At 41.1% G+C, this 23,497-nt stretch overlaps 2 protein-coding genes across 6 annotated transcripts in view; both read right to left on the bottom strand.

The window, feature by feature from the left end:
- The window catches only part of slc8a3 (solute carrier family 8 member 3), a 79,646-nt gene extending 77,631 nt beyond the window's left edge, over positions 1 to 2,015 (bottom strand). The window contains exon 1 of the mRNA XM_025055710.1: positions 1,955 to 2,015. The gene's annotated coding sequence lies outside the window, so the exon portion shown is untranslated. The remainder of the gene's footprint in view (positions 1 to 1,954) is intronic.
- A 511-nt stretch (positions 2,016 to 2,526) lies between these two features.
- actn1 (actinin, alpha 1) overlaps positions 2,527 to 23,497 on the bottom strand; it is a 57,943-nt gene continuing 36,972 nt past the window's right edge. Inside the window, exons 4-22 of one of the 5 annotated variants that reach the window (XM_008313266.3) lie at positions 22,711 to 22,797; positions 21,892 to 21,979; positions 18,976 to 19,054; positions 18,382 to 18,463; positions 16,436 to 16,521; positions 13,148 to 13,240; positions 11,945 to 12,175; positions 11,480 to 11,627; positions 11,163 to 11,313; positions 10,706 to 10,814; positions 10,247 to 10,387; positions 9,449 to 9,631; positions 8,677 to 8,811; positions 8,408 to 8,587; positions 7,495 to 7,641; positions 5,785 to 5,865; positions 5,402 to 5,467; positions 4,317 to 4,475; positions 2,527 to 3,136 (exon numbers count right to left, since the gene is read on the bottom strand). In XM_008313266.3, the coding sequence (XP_008311488.1) occupies positions 2,978 to 3,136; positions 4,317 to 4,475; positions 5,402 to 5,467; positions 5,785 to 5,865; positions 7,495 to 7,641; positions 8,408 to 8,587; positions 8,677 to 8,811; positions 9,449 to 9,631; positions 10,247 to 10,387; positions 10,706 to 10,814; positions 11,163 to 11,313; positions 11,480 to 11,627; positions 11,945 to 12,175; positions 13,148 to 13,240; positions 16,436 to 16,521; positions 18,382 to 18,463; positions 18,976 to 19,054; positions 21,892 to 21,979; positions 22,711 to 22,797 (2,405 nt within the window). In that variant the 3' untranslated portion in view covers positions 2,527 to 2,977. Of the gene's footprint in view, positions 3,137 to 4,316; positions 4,476 to 5,401; positions 5,468 to 5,784; positions 5,866 to 7,494; positions 7,642 to 8,407; positions 8,588 to 8,676; positions 8,812 to 9,448; positions 9,632 to 10,246; positions 10,388 to 10,705; positions 10,815 to 11,162; positions 11,314 to 11,479; positions 11,628 to 11,944; positions 12,176 to 13,147; positions 13,241 to 16,435; positions 16,522 to 17,318; positions 17,405 to 18,381; positions 18,464 to 18,975; positions 19,055 to 21,891; positions 21,980 to 22,710; positions 22,798 to 23,497 lie in introns of all 5 variants that reach the window. The other 4 variants (XM_008313257.3, XM_008313290.3, XM_008313282.3 and 1 more) reach the window with 4 other exon arrangements.

The following is a 23,497-nucleotide window of genomic DNA, read 5'->3' as shown; positions in this document are numbered from 1 at the left end:
AGCCCCCCCGTGTGCCCCGCCCCGCCCCCCCCCCCCCCCCCCCCCCCCCTCTCCACCTCCAGCTGCCTCACATGGACAGTAATAAGAAAAGATGCCCCTGCCGCCTGGCTGCGGCCCAGACGACATGCATCAGTGTTTGTGACAGTGAAACAGCAGCAAACAGCCACTTGCCCTTGGAGCCAACTCATCAGACTGTAATGACTTCTAATAAAGAGTCGCTCCTCTGTCACACTAATGAATGGGCTCTGTCACTTAATGAATTACTGCAGCTCGTTCTCACTTGTAGCTCTGGTACCGACTCACTTGGTGAAGCCTGTGCCTGTGCCTGCAGTGTGTTTCTGAAATCAGTGATTGTGAAGTGTTTGACATTCTACTCAACAAAGCTGTCAGAGGTCACTGAGCTTTTTCGAATGAAAAGGTTCGTTTTAGCCTCAGGTGTAATTACAGCACTGACCACATGGAGGAGCAATCATACATTCTAATCTAGAGTAATATCCTAGCAGACTAATGGTACTCGTTTTTACTGTAACATTTTTACTGTAACACATTTTATTGTACTTTTGAGTGTATTTTTTTTATCCATTTATCAGTTCAGGATCTCAATCTATTTTATAGACCACAAACCTTTCTTTTGAGCTTCTGGGAGTCATATCGGATTTGTGTAAACTCCCTGAGGCCAAAGGAACCTCCGACAACCAGCAACTATAAACAAAAAAAGACTGCTGTTATTCTGTTTTGGCTTTGGTCATTTAAAAAAATGTAATTTTAGTATATTACAAATATACACAGAATTCTCTCTATATTTCATGATCTTGAAGTAAGCTTGCGTAAACAGAAATTACTAGTACAACAAACTATTTACATTTTTGTCGTAAGAAAAATACTTTTAAGTTAAAGGTTTTGTTGGTTCAAAGAACGTCCAGGGCTACAAATGACTACTTTCATTATTAATGAATTTTTTCAAAACAAGACTTGGGTACAAATATATATCCTTTCAGTATAATATCTAATCATTTTTGTACCAGCAAATCATAAACATTTCATCAGGGGCAAGCCAATACACAAAGAAAAATATAACATTCTATACATCAACTAATTATGTTTAAAGACAAAATGTTTAAGAGTAACTGGTAAACTTCTAAAATAACACAGTCACTACCATCAAATGCAAAGAAAAGCGATCAACATTACAGAAAGATTTAATAAATAAAGTCGCTAGTCATGTCCATTAGACGGTGGAGGTACTAACAGTATACGGAGGCAAAATAAATTAAAATAAAACACCGATTAACATCAATACAGTCTTTTTGGCTTTGACAGCAGTCCTGTGTTCATGACACTGCCAAAATGCTAACAGATATGAGGGCTAACTTAGCTTTACTGCAGCTTATACAGAATTAAAATAATACTTACAAGCATGGGAATTCCATATTTGAACGTCTTATTTCTCTTCAAGTGTTGTAAGCTGAACATGACTCCTTTTTGAAGTAAAAGACGACTTTTCTGAAGACAACATTGGACGAATGGGTCACAGTCCAAACACAGTTCCGGGAAGGTTCTACACGGTAAATTCTCCGGAGCGCAGCGCGTCTGAGATTGGGTTCCGTTGTCGGGATTAGTGAAGAACGAGGGATAACGTTGACAGTTGGAAATGTAATTCAATTTTAAATAAATAATTTTAATATTTAAATTTGAGACCCCATTTTTGTTGTTTACATGTCCCTCTTTACTAACACTGTAACAATATATCGCAATAGTTGTGCGTGTAGTGTGGTGTAGTGCATTGCTGAAAAAGAAATGTCCAATCATCTTTCTTCCATTTTGTTTGTTACATATAGTTTCCAAATTAGTTTTAAAAGTGTTACAAAATTCGAGTAAATATTTAAAACGATTAAACATTGACATATAGTAATCACGACACTGTTAAAGAGCGCATTTTAAAATGTTTTCCTACCACTCTCGGAGTTTCCAGGTCCACTGATTTATGAAAACCACAAGGTGCGGTTAATTTGCTTCCTTTTTTTTCTTGACTTCCTTTTTCTGGGCGTTTGCGCATGCGATAACTTAATTTGTAAAATTCACGTGGGACTGTTTTCTATTCCAGAATCAAAAATACTAAACTATTCTGGGAGTCTGTAATATTGTTTCTAATCCTAATCATTTATATCACAAGGTCTCAATTATACTACCTTCACATTTAAGTCCGTTTTGTAGGTACTATTTTTTATATTGATGTATAGTTGTTGATTGTTTTTAAAACAGCTTAAAAAAAGGTAAATCAACAGTATTTATCAGCATTACAAATTAATCAAAATAATCAAAATCATAATATATAATATATGATTATATAATAATGTAATATATATTACTATTATATATACTGTATTTATATTATCAATAGTTATCTCCTACTAAATGTAAGTGCTTTGCGTGAAATATATATAGCAACAAAGCTAACTAAAATGATATGTATTCTATAATATTTGTAAACTGTCTGAACAGACAATAATGCAGTGAACAGAGACATTATATCGATTTTTCTTTATTACAATTCTCGTCTCTTATTTTCAATCAGGTGAAGAAAAATACCTTTTTGTTCAGTATAATAAAATATGTTAACTTTATTCACTTTATGAAGAAAAAACAAATGACAAGGAAATAGAAACAGAAACAAACAATGTTTTCTCTCTCCGTCTTTGTAAACCTGGAGAGCTGCTGCATCGAAGCAAATACAACGGAGACAGAGTGTGAAGGAGCAGAGAGAAGGATGGACAGGGTTGGGTGACGAGGTGAAGGAGAAGACAGAAAACAAGGGCGAAAAAAATAAAAATAATAAGGCCAGAGACGTACAAAAAATGGGCACAGCAGAAGAGGAATGTGAGGAGAGAGGTGATGGTGAGGGTCCAGGCTGAGGATGTGGCAATGAGTGGAGCAGGTAGGCTGGTGGTGGTCCCAGTCAGGACGACTGACAGAGAGTTCACAGGTCGCTCTCTCCGTACAGAGCCGTAGAAAAGGACATGTAGTCCAGGGCCCCAGGTACTGCGTCAGGGCCAGTGTAGGGGGCCATGCGGGCCATGCAGTACTCTGCTTGGTCTGGAGGAAGCTCTCGGCGCAGCTCATCAGCTAAAATGTAGTTCTGTTGAGGACGAGAAGAACAACATTTACTGTGGTATAAAGTGAGAAAACATCTACTTGACAGTTTTTTGAATCTTCCCAAATATCAGCTGAAAGCAATGACTTAAACAACTCTGTTCCTGAACATAGCCCTATGTTATTACAATGACTTAAACAACTCTGTTCCTGAACACAGCCCTATGTTATAATATTTATGTTGTTGAGGTTATGGGTTATTCAAGGTGTTTATGGTTGAAATCAGAGCCAAGATTTAAGCTTCTATTATATGAGGTAAAGAGTAACATCATCTGCATAGAGCATGATTTCATGGATCACAACTCCAAGTCTGAAAATCCCATGTAGTCTATTTTTTGTACTTTAACTTTACATCAGATTGAAAGAACGGTTCAACAACTGTAATGTTTAAGTGTTGTTGTCATTGTCAGTCACAGTTAGAATAAACACTGTTTCAGTGTAATACTGTTTACGGTGTTTGTTTATGGTGCTGGTCTGCACAGTTGCAGCTCAGTGTACAAATACCGATAGATGGAATAAATGAGTCATTGACGGTACACACTGTGCTGTACAGTAAGACATGGACGCGGCCATCTGGTTCTAACAGACACCTTGACAGTAAAGAAGCTCATGTTGACTGAGGCAAAGACACTGAAGAAGAAGTCTCAGTCCTCTAATCCTTCATGTAAAAATGTGGTCAAGTTACGAGAAATACAAGTTAGAGTCGGAGAAAAAGTTAAAAAAAAAATGGAGCCCTGATCCAAAATAACTCTAAAAAGGAGACCAAATTTAGTGTTCGGTGATTCAGAGTTATTGGCCATCACTAAGGAAACATTCAAGTAGAGTCCAAATCATTTCTAGTCCAAAAAGTAAAATTCAAACCATAAGGTTAAAAGATTAGAGTCCAGAGGAAGTGCACCAGACTTCAGACTATGGACAAGGTAGAAAAACCAGGTGGAGTTCAAGTCAACGCCCACATTCTACTGTTAATCTGAGCAGCATCACTGCTAAAGACTTGGGTACAACTATACTGTTCTAGAACTTCTTGATGTTTGATGTTTAAACCTTTTCTTCCTGTATTTATTGTTGTTTGGTCATTTACTTCCTTTCTCAGTATCAGCCGGGTACTTTTTAGCCTTGGTTTACACATCAGTTATGTTACCAGGTCTACAGAGGTCTTGAAGTACCTTATCTCCAGCCAGGACTTTGAAGGAGGCCATGACTTGGTCGGCAGTGTCTGTGTCCGCTGTCTCGCGAGACATGAAGTCGATGAAGGCCTGGAAGGTGACGATGCCCATTCTGTTGGGGTCAACTATGCTCATGATGCGAGAGAACTCGTTTTCACCCTGGAGGCAAGAGAGAGGAACTGTCAGGGAATTTATTGATGTTTCACAGAGGGTGACATTTATATATAAAAAGTGAGAAGAAAAATAAAGAAAATATTTGAAGGTAGAGTATGGTGATTATTTTTTAAAGAAATAAATCATACAGTTACCCTTATATGGAAGAAGTACAGAAACATAAAATAACTAAAATTACTACATAAAACTAAACATGAACTTTTTGGTACTGCAGTTACTTCAGGGAACTCTTGGTAAATAATTTGTGAGATTAATCAGATTAATAATTTAAATGGATACAATGATGTGCACTATACAGTATATGTAATAATACCACAGTCATCCACTTATGGTTACTCCAATACATTATCAATACATTGATTGATTCTCACTACTGGCAGAGCTAAAGCTTCATTAACATCTCAAAGGCTAGCATGATTTTGCAGAGGTTTGGACTTTCAGTCAGACTCCCTGTGTCAGACCAGCTTCACTGAGCAAAGGTTGGTGAATAAGTCAGTTGACAGCATTTTATTTTAGGGGCCAAATGCTAACACACTTGGAGTAGTGGCATCAGAGGTGTACAGCTCTACTGGACAGCATGGTGCTCAGTGCTATAGTACCATGACCAAAAGTAGCATTAGCTCAGCCTGTCTTGCTGTGATTGTCTTGTTGATCAGACTATTCCATCAAGAGTTAATCACTAATATTGACTGTAATGTACAGGATCAGATTTCTAGAAAACAATATTATTGTACCAGTTCACTAAACCCATGGACCGAGGCTTTCCAACTGTGCGATGTAGGAAGGACTAGCCACACGCTCAGTGTTTATAAAGACAGAACTCCTGCATACTCTACCTCTGAGGTTACACCCAACACTAACTGCTGGTCTCAACATTCACACAGAGCATGGAAGAGAGTTCTTGGTTTTACCAGGTTGTACCCCATGGAGATAAGGCAGGTTTTGAAGTCTTCAGCGTCCATGATTCCTGTTCTCTTCTACAAGGTCAGCCATGGACAAAGAAAACCAGAAGGAAGAGGAGAAGGAGGAGCGAAGGGAGGTTCCAGAGACAGGAATGGAGAGCCAGGGAGAGAGGAGGAAACCATTGTAGGAAATACAGTAAAGGTGGAATGAAATAGATTTTCACAGAGACACCACAACAATCCATAAAAAAAGGATGTTGCAAGATGAGGAAAATCCACCAGGAGTTTAATGGAAGGGGAAGAAAGGAAAAACAAGGGAGAAAAGGTGCAAAAAGAAAAAAAAAGACAGCAGTTAAACCTCTCACCAGGAGGGTGTAGCCACGTGTAGGTACCTGTGAATCGTTGGCGATATCGAAGCCCAGGCTGATCAGGCAGGCCTTGAACTCCTCCGCGCCCAGAGTGCCCGAGCGGTCCTGAGGTGTTGTGGGGGGGCGGCCAGTGCCAGACGAGGCATCGGGGGGGCCACAGGCCATGCAGCAACACATACAGCCGTGTCAGTGACGGTGAGGAGGTGAGACGAGGGGGTAGGTGAGGAAAAGGGGGAGGAGGAGGAGGTGGTGGTAGAACAGGGAAGGAGGGTTGAGGGTGTACATCATGCAGAAAGGTGGGGATGGAGGAGGAGGAGGAGGTGAAGGGAGGGAGGAAGGGAGGGAGAGAGGAAGGGAGGGAAGGCCATGCAGGAGGAGACAGAAAAGAGAGAACACACAGTGCATATTGATTAGGATCTGGTGCAGGTGAACACACGGTGGCAGCAGCGCTGCCATGCTGGGCCGGCGGCATTCACAGGCGTTAATGTGCAGTGTGGCAGGCAGAACTACTGGGCCTCGTGGTGAGGCTGGTGTTATTCATGAGACATGTACTCAACAACAACAGCAACAGCAACATAAACAACAACAGTAGCAACAGTTTCAGTTTGACCTCTTTGTACAGGTGAACGTCAGCCATAAAAACACTCACAAAAAAACTGTTATAACAGCTATGATTCCACCATATTTTGATATATTTGATCTAAACGTAATTTGACATGGATATTTTTATTATTATTATTATTCACTCAACTGCTGGCATCAGTGTACCTTTTTAATGACTAGACTCTGGTCCAGTTCAGGTCGTTTCTCATTAGAATATGATGTCACTATTGTAAAAAGCAAAAAAATAAAATAAAATAAAATGTAATTAGACGTTTATTCCTAGAATTGATAGGTAGATGGGTCTATTGCCATCCCCCTTTATTCCTAGAATTGATAGGTAGATGGATCTATTGCCATCTCCCCCACTACAGTCACCTCAACTTTATTGTGAACACTGTTGTTTCCACAGAAGTGCTACTTTCCAATAAACTAAATGAATTCAGTAAAATACAGTCCAAATTCCCCATTTTTATGTCCAGGTTTGATCTGTCGTTTAGTCTTTTTTCCCTTTACTCTGTTTGAAAATCAACATTTAAGCCTGACAAGACAATTAAATGTAGAATCAAGGGAAATTCTCCTCCAGATTCAATTTCCTTCGTCTGCATCCTCCTCCTCTGATACTGGTTAACTAGAGGAGAATGTATGATGTAATAGTAGAGTCAGAGTGTGACGGATGGAGGAGGAGGAAAAAAAAGAAAGATCCATAATTGGTTCTGTTCCTGTCATAGTGATCCCAGTGTAAACACACAGTTGTGGGGTCAGACGAGGACGAGGACGAGGACTGATGGGTTTATAGAAATAGATTTCAGTGGGAAGACAGTGTTCTACAATCTCTGTACCTCAGACACAGACTAGTGTCTATTTCCAGGACTCCTGACTAGACTTGACTGGAACAAGGATTTCTGGTTCCTACATTGCCAATATGAAATAAAGGTGTACACTCCAGCTGCCAGACACTGATGACACATGTTTGATGTCATTATAAGGACAGGAGTTTTCAAACACTAGCTCAGAAGAACTGTAATAGAATGGATTCCTGTCCCAGAACGTGGCAGTTTGCTCTTTAATCTTCAGACTAATGCACTGCTGCTGCATCAACGGTCTACAGAGAGACTCCGTCTGAATACTGACCCTGTCAAAGTGGTTGAAGGAGGCGCGGAACTCGTTCAGTTGGTCCTGGCTGATTCCCTTGGCATCTCGCGTCAAGATCTGGTTCTCGATTTCGTTGATGGTGCGAGCGATGGTGGTGAGGAGCTGCTCCCAGCCCACACGGATGTGCTGCAGGGGAGAGACATGGGGCGAGACATGAGGAGAGACATGGGGGTTGACAAAGGACGAACCAAGAGAGAAAAAAATCAAACTCTATTTTATTCTAAAGGAGACAACAGAGGAGACCTTTGATTAATCATTCTTTTTGTTTTTTTCTTAAACCAATCCAAACAGGGGTACACAGACCACTGTTGGTACAGAAGGATTACAGGAGGGATACAGATTTGATCATGTTTGCAGTTTAAGTGTTTGTTTAAAGTGGTGTCGTTACTTTTTAAAATGAGTTTATTATAATAAATGTAGTAGAAGTTTTTAGATTGTAAGATTGTTTTGAACAGTAAAACAAGACCTCTGTTGTAAAGTACACAAACACAGCACTATTTATTATTTTCTATTATAATTGTAACAGCAGCTTAACTTATATATTTTTATCTCAATGTAAATTGACATTTTTTTTAAATGAATTAGGGTTTTAATTTTAAAAAAATCGCAGAATCCACTGGGAGGCGCTCTTGCTGTTCTCTGTTCTGAGGAGATTTAACTGCAGAAGTATTTTCTACAGACCTTAATGGACATTAAAATATTTTCCACTAAATTATCAGCTGTTACATGTTTTATAAACTTCTTGAAGAATCATTACTATGCACTAGTTTGGGGGCGGGGGTTTGAGGGGTTTATGGTGCCCCCCCACACACACACACACACACCATACGATGAAGATTTTCATGTTGAGTGGAGAGTCACAGAGTAGAGCAGCCATGCAGTGAACTCTCACCTCCATGGTGTACTTGGTGTGTTTGTTGTCAAAGATGAGAGCTTCCTGAATCAGCTGGTGGTCTCCCTCCAGCTGGTCGATCTTTGGCTTGTAGTTGACGATGCTCTTCTCGTACTGGCGTAGGTGCGTCAGCTGGTCCTCCAAGGTGCCGTGCATCTCCATGGAGATGCGGCCGATTTCCTGCAGCCACACAAACACACACAGGAGTTTGTACAAGGGACCTGTGGACGACACGTTTCCGCCGGCATCGCTCTAAAATTCTAACAGACCTCCATCTTGGTCTGGATCCAGGGCCCAATCACATTGGCTTGGTTGGCAAACTGTCGACGCAGACGCTCGTTGTTCTGCTGTCTGGCGTGTTCCTCAATTAGAGCCTGGTCACGCTGTGGCACCAGCTGCCTGACCTGCAGTGGACACAGGAGTCAGACATGAAGAAAACACGATGCTTCACATAAAACTCATCTTCTCATCAAAGACAACGCTCATCAAAGCTCTCTGAAGTCTGACGTGATTAGACGTGTGTCAACGTTCTCAGTCACCCAGGAAACCTGACTGGCTACGGTTGAAGATGTTTCACCTCTCGTCTAAAATCTGATTCAACAGCGACTGTTCAGAGACAGGAGGGAAACTCAATGACAATCCATCAACATTGAACAGCTGAGGGTAAGCTTCAGTGGGTTTGGAGTAGAAAAGAAAAACATTTTCAAGGCTACAAATAGAAACTGAAAGGAACGGAAAAATATTTTCAATTTCAAAGCAAACTCTCGTGTCGCAGCGTGAGACAAGGCCAACAAAAAGCCAGTGTGGCTGCACTGACTGAATGCTGCAAAATGCTGCCAGAAACAACACGTCAGTGGACGCTGGGCTGATTCCAGTTGTATATATAAACAATAAAAATATTTGTTTCCATTTTCTAGTTGTTTGTCCAATGTTTGGTTTTTTTCCCCACTCATAGACGGCAGAATTTATATTCTACCAACGAGGACTGGAGTGAGCTGCAGCAGACCACTGACACGCTCTGTGTTTGAGTCAATGTCTTACTTTGTCCCATTTGGCGTTGACCTCCTGTGGGTTGATGGTGGTGTACGGGTTGGTTCCGGTTATGTTCACATGGTAAGTCTGCACGATTTTGGCGATCTCGTTGTGAATTCCCAGGATGGCCTGACGTTCCTTGTCCGCCTCTGGCAGCGTGGCTTTGAACTGCTCGTGGGCCGTGCTCAGTCCCTGAGACACAGAAAACACAGCGTTGTTCAAAACCTCCGGGGGCGCTGTACCTCCCCACAGATCAGAGGTTGCTCAGCAATATAGTACTATAGTGAGCATTCCAGGTTAGCATAGCAGCATAGCAGTGTTGGATTACATCTACTTGTGTTAAATGCAGAGATTGGGATGAACAATTGTTCAATTATTCTTATCTGCACATTTTTGGACAAAGTCCACACAACAAGACCATGGATTTAATCAGCCAATCAGGGATCTTCTAGTAAGACAAGAGCACTAACCATTGCTGCCACCATGTGGTGCTCTTTTAGGATCTAATAACTCGCACACAAATCCATTCCTGCCACCATGTGGTGCTCTTTTGTTCTGTTTCCAATTATTATGGTCATTAAAATTTTTTAGAAGAAATTTTCAGTACATGCTAAAAACCATGTCCAGGCCAGTATATTAGGTACATCCTGCTAGTTTTGAGTACTTTTTTTTTACTGTATTTATTATTTAGAAATGCTGAAGAATAGGACTCAGATTAAATCAAGTTTTGCCTTTTTGTCCAACACGAGGTGTGTTTTCATGCTGCTTGAATCTCATATTTATTTCCGTGTTCCTCTCTCCACTCACCTGGATTTCCTCGATGGTGTGAACGATAAAGGTGTCCTGCAGATCCTCCATGGCGCCTTCCATCCAGTTGTTGAACGGCGCCGCTCTTTTGGCAAATTCAAGGTACAGTTGGTCGATGGTTTCTAGCAGTTTCTCGGTTCTCTGTGGAGGATAAACAAACTCTTTCTCAAAGGCAAATTCACAGACAGCACATTTTATGTATGACCTTTCAAAGAGCTGGAGAAGGGAAGCGTTTAAAGTTGAGGTGGGTTTAAATATTTTCACAAACAGTCTGGAGACCTTCAAGGGCTCCTCGAGCCACGAGGAGCCCTTGAAGGTCTCTTCAGAGTGTTGAATAACACTTCGATTCATTTTGCTTCACAGACAAGTGTCACACGAGTGTCTAAAGCTGTAAATTCTATTCAGCTTCCATTCTCGTCTCCATGGTTTAATCACGGACTCCTCTTCAAACCCTCACACCTGCAGAGCCTCACTGCGTTTCTGGGTCAGAGCTCCCAGACTGTCCCACTGGTCACAGATCTGCTGGCAGCGAGCGTTTACGCTGGGGGAGTCGTAGTAGTCCAGCTCACTGACAACACAAACACAAACACAGAGCCATTCAGAGTGAATAACAACCACGGTTTAATGTGTGCTCCCAGAGAGCCCAAATCATTTCATTATTTACAGCAGTGGTTCTCAAACTGTGGCACATGTAAATGCAGGGTACTTAGCCCCCTCTTGTGGTATGTAGTTTGAAAAATAAATGTATGTCCTCGTCTGATCAACAGCCAACATTTGTGTTGTGTACTTCATACACTGGTATAGCTGTAGAGCAGGCCTGAGCTGCAGTATTTTAATGAAGCTCATGCTAATACTACTTGGAGAGACAATTATTTTTGAGGTAGTCCACGGTGTACAAAGTGTTGCGTCTTCTTACTTCAGTTCCTGTGCGATTGCTGCGATCTGCTCCACTCGGTCCTGATGTGCAGCGAGGTCGCTCTCGAAGGCCTCGTGTTTCTTCAGCAGAGCCTTGATCTCCGACAGAGTCGCCGTCTCGTAGTCACGCTTCTGCAGCATCTCCTCCTTACCTGCAGGGGGAGGTGATGGGAAACTTAGTATTGGCATTATTTATAAACCATAAATGATGCAGATAAACAATAGACTAGTCCAATAACGTCTTCAGTTCAATGGTTGGTCACATGAGGGCAGTAGGTTCCATTACACGTCACTGCAGCAGGACTGAATCATCACTACCTTCAGTCCAGGCTTCGTGTATCGCTGCTTTCTGGCGGAATTTCTCTGCCAGGTGGTCGAGTCTCTCCAGCCTGCGGATCTCATTCAGGAGCCACTCTTCGTAGCCCTTCTCCGCTCCCTCCAGATTACCCCAGGCATTGTTAATGTCCTGAAGAGACGGAGGAAAAGCATAAGGAGGTTAAACAGGTGGGGAGTGGAACTTTAGGGAACCGTGCTTTCATTAAAAAGGTACATGACCTTTAGCTAATTCTGATGAACCAGTAGCTATGGTTAAGCTACAATGTAATGTTGGCTGTGTTAGCTTTTTGCTACCTTTGTCTATGCCTGACAACACTGAAACAAAGCTAAGTATTCTCCTGACGTCACGTGAACCACAGTCTGCAAAACAACATTGTGTTTTTTTCCCCATTTTTTTCTTAAGAGAATTCAGTTTTTCCAGAGTGAGAGTTTGTGGCCCTGACCTACCGAGACCATCTTCCCCTCCGAGGGCATGAAGGCAGGTCTGTTGCTGAGCCTCAGCTTGGTCTGCAGGGTGTTGAAGTTGATCTCCAGCTGACACTTCTCCTGCACTTTGGGTGGTTTGTGGAGGCGTCTGTAGTCTCTGAAGTCCTCCAGCTTCTGCTGCATGGCCTGCATGGTGTTCTCCGGCATACGGTTCTCCAACCAGGGGATGGTACGGCGGATCCACTCCAGCAGCTGAGGTGTGTGTGGTGGTGGTGTGTGTGTGTGTGTATGAGTAGGTGGGAGGAAGGACAGGAAAATATGGAGGATAAACAAGTTTAGGGAAAAGAAGAAAAAATCATGCAAAAGGACAGGGCAAAATGAATGAACATCAATGGTTGGATGGAGAAATAGGGTGAAGTTGTATGTAAATAATGTATGAAAAAGAAGTTAAAAGACTGGATTAGATTGTTTTCCATAATTCATTGCAATGAACAAAACCTGCTCTATTTTTTCTCATTGACCATTTGAAATAAAATTGTTTTGTTTAGTTCAGTCAAATATTTGTAATGTCCACAGAATAATGAAATAAAATTGTTTTGTTTAGTTCAAATATTTGTAATGTCCACAGAATTGTCAAATAAACTCAATACTAAGTAATAAGAGTATAGTTTCTCATTAGAATTTGAAATTGAATCCGTTTGTGACCATTTTGACATTTAATTCTCTTGACGTTTGTCTGTCTTCTCATCTTTACAGGAAGGGACAAACTATTTTAAAAAAACATGTTTGTTTTTCTATAAAAGAAATCAGAATTTTTACATCAAACCTGTATGGCACATCAAACAATAAGTGTTGTTTTTATGTAGAAAAATCCTGACCCTTTGTGTCAGTTCTCTGATTTTATTGCTTTCTGCTGTTTTCCATAGAAATCTGAGTTGTTTTTTTCCCTCAGAATTCTAATAACTTCCAGCCTGACTTTGTGATTTCATCTGGTTTCTTGCATTTGATTAACACGTGAAAAGTCCACCTCATTACACAGGGGTTTCATTCAGAACACATGAAAAACACTAACATTAAGTCACTGTAGGGTTTCTAGTCCTACCCCTGAGTGGAGCACAGATACCCCAGGTCTGGGAGAGAGGGGAGGAAGAGGAGGATAAGTACGTGGGTAACCATGGTGGTGCAGGTGTGGTGCAAAGGAAAGTGACAGGGGTGTGTGCTCACATCACTGGCTAGTTTCTCATAGTCCTCCATCAGCTGCTCGTTCTCCTGGTTCACAGCCAGAACTTTGCAGATCCTGTTGGCCGCTGTCTCTGCCTGGATGATGAGGGAGAGCAGTGATGAAGAGCAGAATGAGATGCAGGGACAAACATGGTCATGTTTAGTGAAGTATTCCACTCATTTACTGTATATCTAAACATGTCCACGTGGCTGAGCTATAAAGTTGTCCTGAGAAATGAAGCTACAGATCTGCAGCCACACCATTATTTGGCTATTTCTTTTATTTTTCTTCATTTTGGCCAATTGCAAATATTTATGAGTTTACATTTACCACAAATAAGATTTACCTAATTTAAAGATGATTTATTATTGAATTACAGTTTAATTTCTTATTATCAATCTCTATTTAATCTCAGCTATATATTGGCAAACTTTTATTTTTTGTTTTTGTTTGTCATTTTCTGCCACTTTGTAACTAATTATGTTCAACATTAAAATATTATTTTTACATACATTTTTCTGTGTTTACGTTTTTTTTTTCTTTGCAGTATTTGGCTAATTTGAGCTTTACCGTCTTTACTTCTCACATTGTTCAACTGCAAATTCAAGCCAATAAAATGAACTAGATTATGTTTAAAAACATAAACATTTATCCATTGGCTCTTAATGTTTACCTGGTTTGAGTTTATTTTCATTGAACTTTTGAATATTTATCTCAATAGTCGTGTGGAGCGTTTTGGCTACATGGTAGCTAGCCCCAAGCTAGTTTAGCTTACCTGTTGGCTATCCTACCAGTCTTTTCAGCTGACAGTGCTCGATGGCCGTGCTCAAAGTTTCTGCTACAGACGCCTGGTTGGAATTCTTTTTCTCAGGACACATACATAAATTACATAAATTAACAATATTATTTATAGACTCATTAAGACTCAGTGAAGACAACTGTAACAGTTTGGACAGTTCAGGGACATTAGCCTTGAGGCTTGGCTAACTTCTGATCCAGTCTAAAGTTGAAGTTGGAGGAAACATGGGGCTTATCCATGACACAACACTTCCTGAACATTTATATTTATTTATTACTGCTTTGAGAAGGCAGGAACCATCTGGGTTTCCATGACAACATGTTTTAGGCTCACTCTTTGGGTTTGTTGAAGGAGTCTGTACAGGATGGGACAAAGAACCAAATACTGTAAAATATATTTAGTATAATGAAAGTTTAAAAAAAAATCTTCTGGTTATTTTGAATATACTTATTTGGATTACTTTTGTTTCCTTAATACTGTTTTCTGAAGAAGACTTGGGCTGTAGAGATAGAGATATTTGAGTTTTGATTTTTTGAAAACTGTGTCTTTTGTTTGTTTTAGTCTTTTGTTTTTTTTAATTAAAACCTGAGAATGTTCCTTTTTTCTTGTTATTATTACATTTTTCCATCATTGTGATGATCCTATCCAATCTTAGTTTTGTGACATTAACTGCTTCCTAAAGTCATCAAGGTCACAGATGCTGCTGCTTGTACTTCAAACCTCCTAACAAAGGTACTGTGTGTCGGTCTACACACGTGAAATAAAGCAGTGATTCCTGCTCACATGTCTGTGGTTCTTAACCCTGTGCCCTGTGCAGAGCAAAATACGAGTTAAGAGGAATATTCATTGAGAATTCCAGAGGAAAGTTGAAGTCAGGATTCCAGCTTCATGCAAAAGTGAAAAAGATTTAAGCTCAGAAATAAATGCAGTTGATCAGAAAAAGAACTGAAGAATTCAGGCTAATAAAAAAACCTGACACAGAGACATTTGACCTCACGGCCTTTGAATGAGTAGCTTTAGTGAGACTGACTGCAGGTTTCCACGGCGTCACAGCTCACCGACCTGTGTTTCATCCACACACAACCCCACAGCTTCCAGCTTCTCTTTTGTGCTGAGATCACAGAGGAAACTCGACTGTGTCTGAGGCATTTCTTTAAGGGGAGATCTATCGGGCGAGTTGCCTTAAAAGGAGAGTGAGGATGAGCAGGTCGAGCTTCTGTGAGCAAATGTTTGAACTGAGTCTGTTTACTGTGAGCTCTGACAGCCAGCAGTGCTTTATGAAATCCTCTGTCGTGACATCAGAGGGAAGCAGTGCTGTTATTATAAGACTTAGAGAAGTTCTGTGGACTCTTCTTAAATCACAGATAATGGGACTCCACTTCTGATCTCATATCAGGTGATCAAATATATCACCCAACAGTCCAGGACTGTGGCTCACAGCTCGTTTCTCAGGCTGCATTAAAAATGTGTCTAAGATTTTCTTTTTTAAACTTTACAATAAATTTAAGTCTTAAACATACTGCTGCATTGTATTACTGTAAAAAAACAGACGGTTTACTGGGAAGGACATGTTCAAACAGAGCCAGGAGATGGCAGCAGTGCAACTCGAAGTCATAAGTAAAAGACCAAAAAGTAGAAGCAAAATATTGGTGGAGGGGCGGGATCAGCTCACAACCAAACTTCAGAGAAAACTGGTGTGTTTTATATCTTTAAATAACATGTATTTTGTATAATACACTCATTGTCAAGTATGTGTTACTGGTTGTCTGTCTGTCTCTACATGTGGTCCTGGGATGTAACGGAGAACAGGTCCAGGGTGTAGTAAATAAATAAAAAAGACGTAGTATAAGTCAAACTAAGATGCAGTCGTGTTGCTCAGGGCTACAAGCTCTTTTAAAAAGAATCAACTTTAACTGCTGGCCAATATTGAGACCTTATTTTTTTCCAATTTTGATTCACAAACTTGTTACCAAGTATTGTACAAATGTAAAAACCTCCAGAATTGTATTCATTTACTTGGCTCTGAGATTGTAAGTATTTCGAGTACTGCTGGTGTCAAATACCTATCTTTGAACAAACAGACTTAAACAAGGCTTTGGCAAAACACTGACAAATAAAAAGTGCCCTTAAACAAGGCTTTGGCAAAACACTGAAAGACAAATATTCGTCTAAGTGCCAGTGATACAGTGGGTTTTTTTATTTAGTGTATTGTATTTTTTATATTTTATTTTTAGAAAGTAGTGGAACGTTGTAGTAGGTTATGCCATTTCTTCCTACATGAGTGTATTAGTGTATTAAACACACTTGGTGTGGTATTTTAATTAAGACTGAAACCACTGTATTTAAAATGATTATATTAGGCTCTGTATTGTTGTTTGAGTCTAATATTATTTTGTCAGTGTCACCCACTCCATGATCACTGAACATCTCCCTGCCATCTGTCCACTCAGTTCTATTTCATTTTGTTTATTTCTTACTCATCATTTCTCACCTTCTGTTTGCCTGAGAATGCGTGGTAGTAACACGACACATAAGTCATGACGGCCTTCTCATCGGGCCTCAAGGTGCTAATGATGTCTGCCCAGGACACAAGGGAAGGAAGAGAGGAGAAGAGGAGAGGAGAGGAGAAAAAAGGCAAGTGTAAAAAAGTGCAGAGACACCAGCAGCCAGCAGGGGGAGTCATCACAAGAGGAGACAGCAAGTCATTTCCAGGTTACCTTTAGTTTGATCAGAGACTGGTTTGATAACATGAAAAAAAAACGTTCTAAATCCTTTAGTTTGATCAGAGACTGGTTTGAAAACATGAAAAAAAAACGTTCTAAATGTATTTATTGATGGATGTTTTTTTTGACTGACTTTTATCTATTTGCCAACATTTTTAGCTAGTGATTAAAACAGAGCTGTAGTGTTTCACTGCAGCTTCTTATTTAATTCTCTCCTCTTTATCCGATCAGTCAGTGTCTGGTCTGGACATAACAAACCATGTAAATATTTAACCAGGCCTCAGGCCTTAACAAAGCCTCAGGTCAATGTGTTGCTCTTTCTCACCAACTACGTCTTCAATCCAACCAATCACCATCACTTATTGACTCGGCCACACCTCCTCCCTCTGGGAGCACCAGTGGACGTAATCAGGCTGTGATCGTTACAAAAAGGTAAACAGGAAATGACCATGTGCTCACTGCCTCTTAGTCTGTCAAAATCCCATCATGCACTTGGTTGACATAAACCATGCGGAAAGCTACAGGAGAGTGAGGCCTCGCAGCAGGTGATGTGCACTGCTAATAGAACAGGAACCCTGTGAGGAGAAGGAGGTGAATCATAGGAGGAGGAGGAGGAGGAGGAGGAGGAAACACACGCTGCATCCAGGGTACCTTCTGGGCGCCTGAGAAGGCGTGGTAGAAGCTAGACACGTAGGTCATGATGGCCTTCTCGTCCGGACGGGCAGTGCCCACAATGTCTGCAGGAGTAGAGAGGAGGCAAGGGAGGAGGTGGACGGTGGAGGAGGTTACACAGGTAGATTGATGGTAATGGATAAACAGGAAGTAGAACTCAACTTCTTACATAAACAATGACAGTGAAGTGGAGAGAAAAGCAAGCTGTCTGATTGGTCCAGATGTTCTGTGTTGTTTATGTCTACCTGTATGTAAAATGAGAGGTCTGAAGGTGAGCTAGCTGTCATTTATATTACAGGCTGTTAGCTAGCATTTCTTTAGAGCAGTAGACGTCTGCTCTGCCTCCTGTCTGTACAGCTGTGCGTCTGAGCATCAAAAGTCCAAATATAGTTTCTTACAGCCCTTACAAAATAGCCATGAACTCCTTTCCTGAGTTATTACCCTGAGGAATGTGATGAGCCGTTGGCTTCATGAAGCCAAAACAAACTACAGTCTTATGTTATTAATAAACACAGACCATTAGGGAAACATGGCGTGACAGGAGACGAGCTCAGTCTGCTCTCACATGTTCAGACCTCAGATTTCTTTTGAATTCCTTCAAAAACTATTTATTTTCCTCACTCTGCCTGTATCAGCAGAGAGATGTTCATTCAGCAACAAACCTGTGGAGACAATGGTCGTCCAGTTCAGACAGAGTGAGGGCTAAGCTAACGTAGCATTCCAAACGATCTAGGGTTATTTTGTCGCTCACATCAGCACAATACAGATCCCATTTACAAACAATCAAACCTTTAAGGACATTAAAAAAATTTAACTTTTTACCAGGACGTTAAAGGCATCACTGTCATAACCCTATGCTAACTACTTGGTATCAAATGTGGGGGTCGTGTGCTACATCACAGAAAGAAATGTTGTTACTCTGGCCGTTAGACATTTTTCCAAACCTGGAGTTGAGGAAGAAAATATTTGAACCCACAGGAACAAACTCAGAAACAAAAGAGTCGGGACTTTCTCACCACTTTAACGCTGTGTCACTGCTCACCTTCAGCGTCCAACATTTTGGGAATGTCCAGGTATTTCTCTGCCACGTCGAAGGCTGTGTTCAGGTTGGTCATGGGGTCGTCCTGTCCACAGCAGAGACAGGGGAGAATCAAGTTTCTGACAGAAAACCACACACTTAACTGACAACTTTTTCCTAAGGCAGTGAAGGCGTCACTGGCTAAACTGTCTGAGTTGCTCTGATTTTTACAGATTTGTATGTAGCCAATTAATGTATTCTCTATTATTTGATTATTATTTTGAATTAGCAGAGTTGGTCTATTTTTAAAATGGATTGCAAATCACCTTTTCATCTTTAGCAAATTCTTTGAATTCAAAGTGTTAGCTTAACTTGGTTAACCTGGTTCAACTTCATACAGCTATATTCCAGGTCTTTAGCTTTCGTTTGCTAGGTTTTATCAGAATCGTTTTTTTGTTATTGTACAAACAAATATAGTCACACTCTTAAAGTAATTTGAAATGTTATGGTTTCAATAAATCTGTATGTACGGTCCATTTGACAGTACATGTTTTGCAAATGTTCAGCCATTTCAGCTATTTCATTTCATCTCATGAGCGGTCGTGTAGTTCCTCTTACCTTACGGAGTTTTCCGTAGTCAATGAGCTCGGGGCGATGTCGATGGATGAGGGCGCAGAAGCCCAAACCATCTTTCCAGCTGAGACACAGAGAGAGACAAAACAGAGAGACGTGTGTGATTCAAGGGAAGGTCAAGTGGAAACACCATTTTTACCTCATTTGTCCACCAGCAAAAGGATCTGTCCACCAGCAAAAGGATAAAAAAAAAGTGCAACTTAGAGGAGTAGCAGATACTAGTACACAAGCCTAGAGTGCCCTCTAGCGGCTGTTTAAGTATTGAGTATTATATAATTATTTGGAATATACGTGTACATGAAAGACAAGTAGATTGGTAAGGGGAAAAAGTTGACGGCCCTGGACTTGGGGTAAAAAACGACCCACCAAATTATTTTCAAGCACCGTGACCAAATCAGTAATTGTGGTTTGTCTGCTGAGGCCCAGGTTCTGGAGCGCGTTCAGAAAAACCTGCTGAGACGTTCTACTGTGAACAAACTGGGCTCTCTGCTCTGCTTCTGGTTTGGCTTTAATTCTCCACAGTCATTTTTTTGCGGTTGATGACCTCACTGTGATGTACGGTCCTTATGGAGTCCAGTTGGTGCTGAACGCTGCAGAGGTTCCACACAACGGCCACAGGTTTATTTATATGAACTACAGAAGAAAATGCTGAACATAAAAAATGTGAGAGAAGACCAGTGAAACTCCATGACTGTCACGGTCCACATTTACACACTGCAGGGTGTAAATCTGACGGCCTGTTAGCTGTTAGCACATTAGCCAGAACTGGGCTTTAAAGTTAACAAATTTGCCAGTCTTTGGACTCTTTTACATTAATACTTAATATTTGTTGAGTTTTTCTGTTATATTTGCTAGAGCACACAAACCCTAAAAATGACTTTATAATTAAACTAATTTCATAAATAATAAATTAAAGCCACAAAATCATCCATTTATTTCTAAAGAGCCAACAATATCAAATCTATGCCTAATTACGATGAACTACTGGTAAAAAAATAATAAAATAATTAGTTAGATTTTACTTTGATTTAAGTAACTTTTTACCAATACAACAAATGTCCGTCATCTTTAAAAGCTTGTACATCAACTCGTGTGCCAGCAGGTGTCACCAACATGCTCAAAGCATTGAGTGGAGAACTGACTTTCACTACAATAGGCAGGAAATGTCAAAGCTTCACGAAGCCATCACTGACCTCAAAGTCCTTAGTGTTCAAACTGCAACTATAGCACCCCCTGCAGGGAAGGGATGTTAGGCGACATAACACCAACTATCTCCATACTTTGTCTTGAAAACTGCAGGAACTTTGTCAGTAAATCAATGCTGCTGACGGTGTGTAATTACTTAAAGACATATTTTTAGTCCAACCTTCCGTGCCTCACAGATAGGTGGCCTCGTTGCTGAAAGTCTAAATGCAGCATGGCAGTAAATTCACAACGACACGGAGATTTACTGGCAGCCAGTGGGTTATTTAATGTATTAGGGAGCATAAAGGATTTTCTTTAACGTGCCAGAGGGGCTTTTACAGGGTGATACCTAAAGCTGCAGCAGAAAAGGGGGAGAGAAATCCTCACCCTGTGCTGGAGTTCCTGTCATCTGTAGAGACCGATGCTCTCAGGACTGTCATCCCTCACACAGGAGCCACATCAAAGACTCTGCTCTGACATTTCACCCTCTTTTTTTCTCTCTCCTGCTCTGGGATCATCGGCTCTTTTTACCTTCTCCTTAGATGACCTCACCTCCACCTCCACCTCCTCCTCCCCCTCACCTCCACCTCCACCCCCCTCAGCTTTCATCTACATCTGAGGATCACACCGGGTGTGTGATGTTCTCTCAGGAACATCTGATAACAAAGCTTCATCAATGGCTGTACAAAGTTGGAATGATACTACATGATACTACGGTGATACTACATAAAAACCCACATATTAAAACACAACCTTTCACTAAAACCAGCTGCTCACTGGTCACTGGTCACTGGTCATTGGTCACTGGTCATTGGTCACTGGTCATTGGCCACTGGTCACTGGTCACTGGTCACTGGTCACTGCTCACTGGTCACTGGTCACTGCTCACTGGTCACTGGTCCCTGCTCACTGGTCAGTGTCTCGCCGTACAAACCCAATACAAAGAGACCAACAGTCGCCAGCATCGCCAAACCAGCAAAACGTTTTGCTTTTAGGCAAAGATACTAACCACTCTTCCACTGTGTGGCCTGGAGAACAAATGAGTAAAATGAAACAGGACTGAACTTTTTTTTTGCCCCATCTGCTGGACAAACAAGGTGGTTGTGGGCTGCAGCACACACTTTAGTAAGTACTTTGCCCAGGGGCACATCAGCATGTAACAAGAATCTAACCCCTGACCTCCAGTTATGAAAACAACTCTACAGACACAGATATTTTTTTAGAACATCCTACCATGGCTGCCACTAAAGTCCAACTCTATTTCCTTGTCATCTCACTGTGACCACCAGGGGCAGTAGAAGGTTATCAAACATGGCTATAAGTATATGAATGAACAGCTTACACCTCATGACTCAACGTCTCTGTGAGGCATCACAGGACTGAACTCCTGGTCTACAGGCTGGACGGCACATGTTGTTGTTTACAGAGCGTGGTAACGAGCTCCTGCTCAGGTATGATCATGAGGTGTAAAAACAAAGAGCAGCTCAGGTTTCCCACTGAGATTCAGACCAAATAAAAGTGACTTCAGGTGAGGGGATGCCTCCTCTGTCTGCTCACATCCTGCTCCAATTACCCCTGCAGGCCTGAGGGAACGTTTCAGCTACTGTCTGAGCTCGTTATCAGTGACGAGTGTTCACCGTGTGCCAGGGAAATTAGTGTTTTGGTTCGGGTTGTTTTTTTTTTTTTTAATGAATACCAGCTTCTATCGAGTCCTACCTGATATGGAAGTTCTGGATGTTGACGTTCTTGTAAGGAGCCGTCTTCCTCTGGCACCACAGCAGGAGGCCTTCTTTGGCTGAGGTTTCTGCAGATGGAGAAGAACGATTTCATGAGAAGACGGAGAAAGTTTGTCCTCGTCTTCTGGAAAACCAGGTGCAAAATCTGAATGAAGTCCTGATATTATAATAACAGGACAAGATTTGAGTTAACTTTTAAAACTCCAAAATAATAATAATTGAATTATTATTATTATTATTATTATTATTATTATTACACAGTGGAGCGTGTTTTTTTATTTTGACTGACTCAGCAGGAGTGGATTAAATGGGAAACGTGCCTTTCACCCTCCGCCCCCTGCTGGTTTCACTGATGTGCACACGCTATACGCTTCACCGTCTGGTGCCGACAGTGAAAGTGAAAACACGCCAAAAGTGACTGAGCTTAAATCCCAACCTGAACAAATCAGGTCTGATCACCTCTGACGTCTGAATGGGATTAGACGGTGATTCTACTACAGACCTAAACGGAGGAGACAGGAGCGTGGTTCGGGTTGTCTCTGTGTGTGTGTGTGAGTGTGTGTGTGTGTGTGTGAGCAGGAGAGAAGAATCCTCTTTAAAAACATTCTCATTTAAATGAACACGACTCCACTCCACGGTGTGTGTGTGTGTGTGTGTGTGTGTGTGCTGTCTGTGTGAAGCTGGCGCAGGAGCATGAATAAGGTTTGACACTGACACTGAGTGAGGATGAATGGGAGAAACACACACTCACACACACTCACACACACTCACACACACACCCAGATGAACTGCAGCGTACCTTCCACAGAAATGTCTTGGATGGCGAAGCGGAGGATTATGGTCCAGATCATTCCCAGGGTCATTTTAGCGTTTCCATCAACAATCTCTGATTAAAAAAAAAACAAAAGCAAAAATTGAAAGAATTAAAACCACAGTTCAGTTCAGTACTACAACAACACTTCCAACAGACAAATCCCACCAACTGTGTAGAAAATATTTGCATTCACAAATACTATTAAATGATGTGTCTTTTCAACCCTTAGAGGCTCAGGGAAAGATTTGCAAAGAATACCCATAATTCCTCTCACTGTATCCTGTAATGATTTATTTTGAAAAGGTAAAGTCCACCGCAGTATTTTGATAAACACACAGCACAGTTCTAGAAGTTTGAAGAACACAGAAAAGTTCCACATTTAAATATATGATATTTTTTGTGGTCTTTGACAACATGGTGGCTGTGTTAACGTCTTTGTTTTTAATCATGGCACTAACGGTGGACTCAGCCACACTGATGAAATCCATCATTAACATTTAGTTCATTTATTCACAAATGAAATATCTAATAAATCCAACATGTCATTCTCTTCAGTCTAGAAATTCTTTCTTTACAAGTCAACTACAAACATCGACCTTTGGATTTGTCATTGTCTTTTTTTCTCCGTGAACAGAGACAGAGGTTTGAAAGCTTTTAAGCCAGACCAGAATTCCAGACGGATTATCAGACTGGAATCCTGTCCTGGACCAGCGACTCTGCTGACTGCTGCTGTTATGACGAGGACCAGTCAGAGGCTCAGATCTTTGTGACT

This window comes from Cynoglossus semilaevis, chromosome 1 (assembly GCF_000523025.1).
Source record: "Cynoglossus semilaevis isolate Cse_v1.0 chromosome 1, Cse_v1.0, whole genome shotgun sequence".
Classification (NCBI taxonomy): Eukaryota; Metazoa; Chordata; class Actinopteri; order Pleuronectiformes; family Cynoglossidae; genus Cynoglossus; species Cynoglossus semilaevis.
This window is presented reverse-complemented; position numbering and strand designations above follow the sequence as displayed.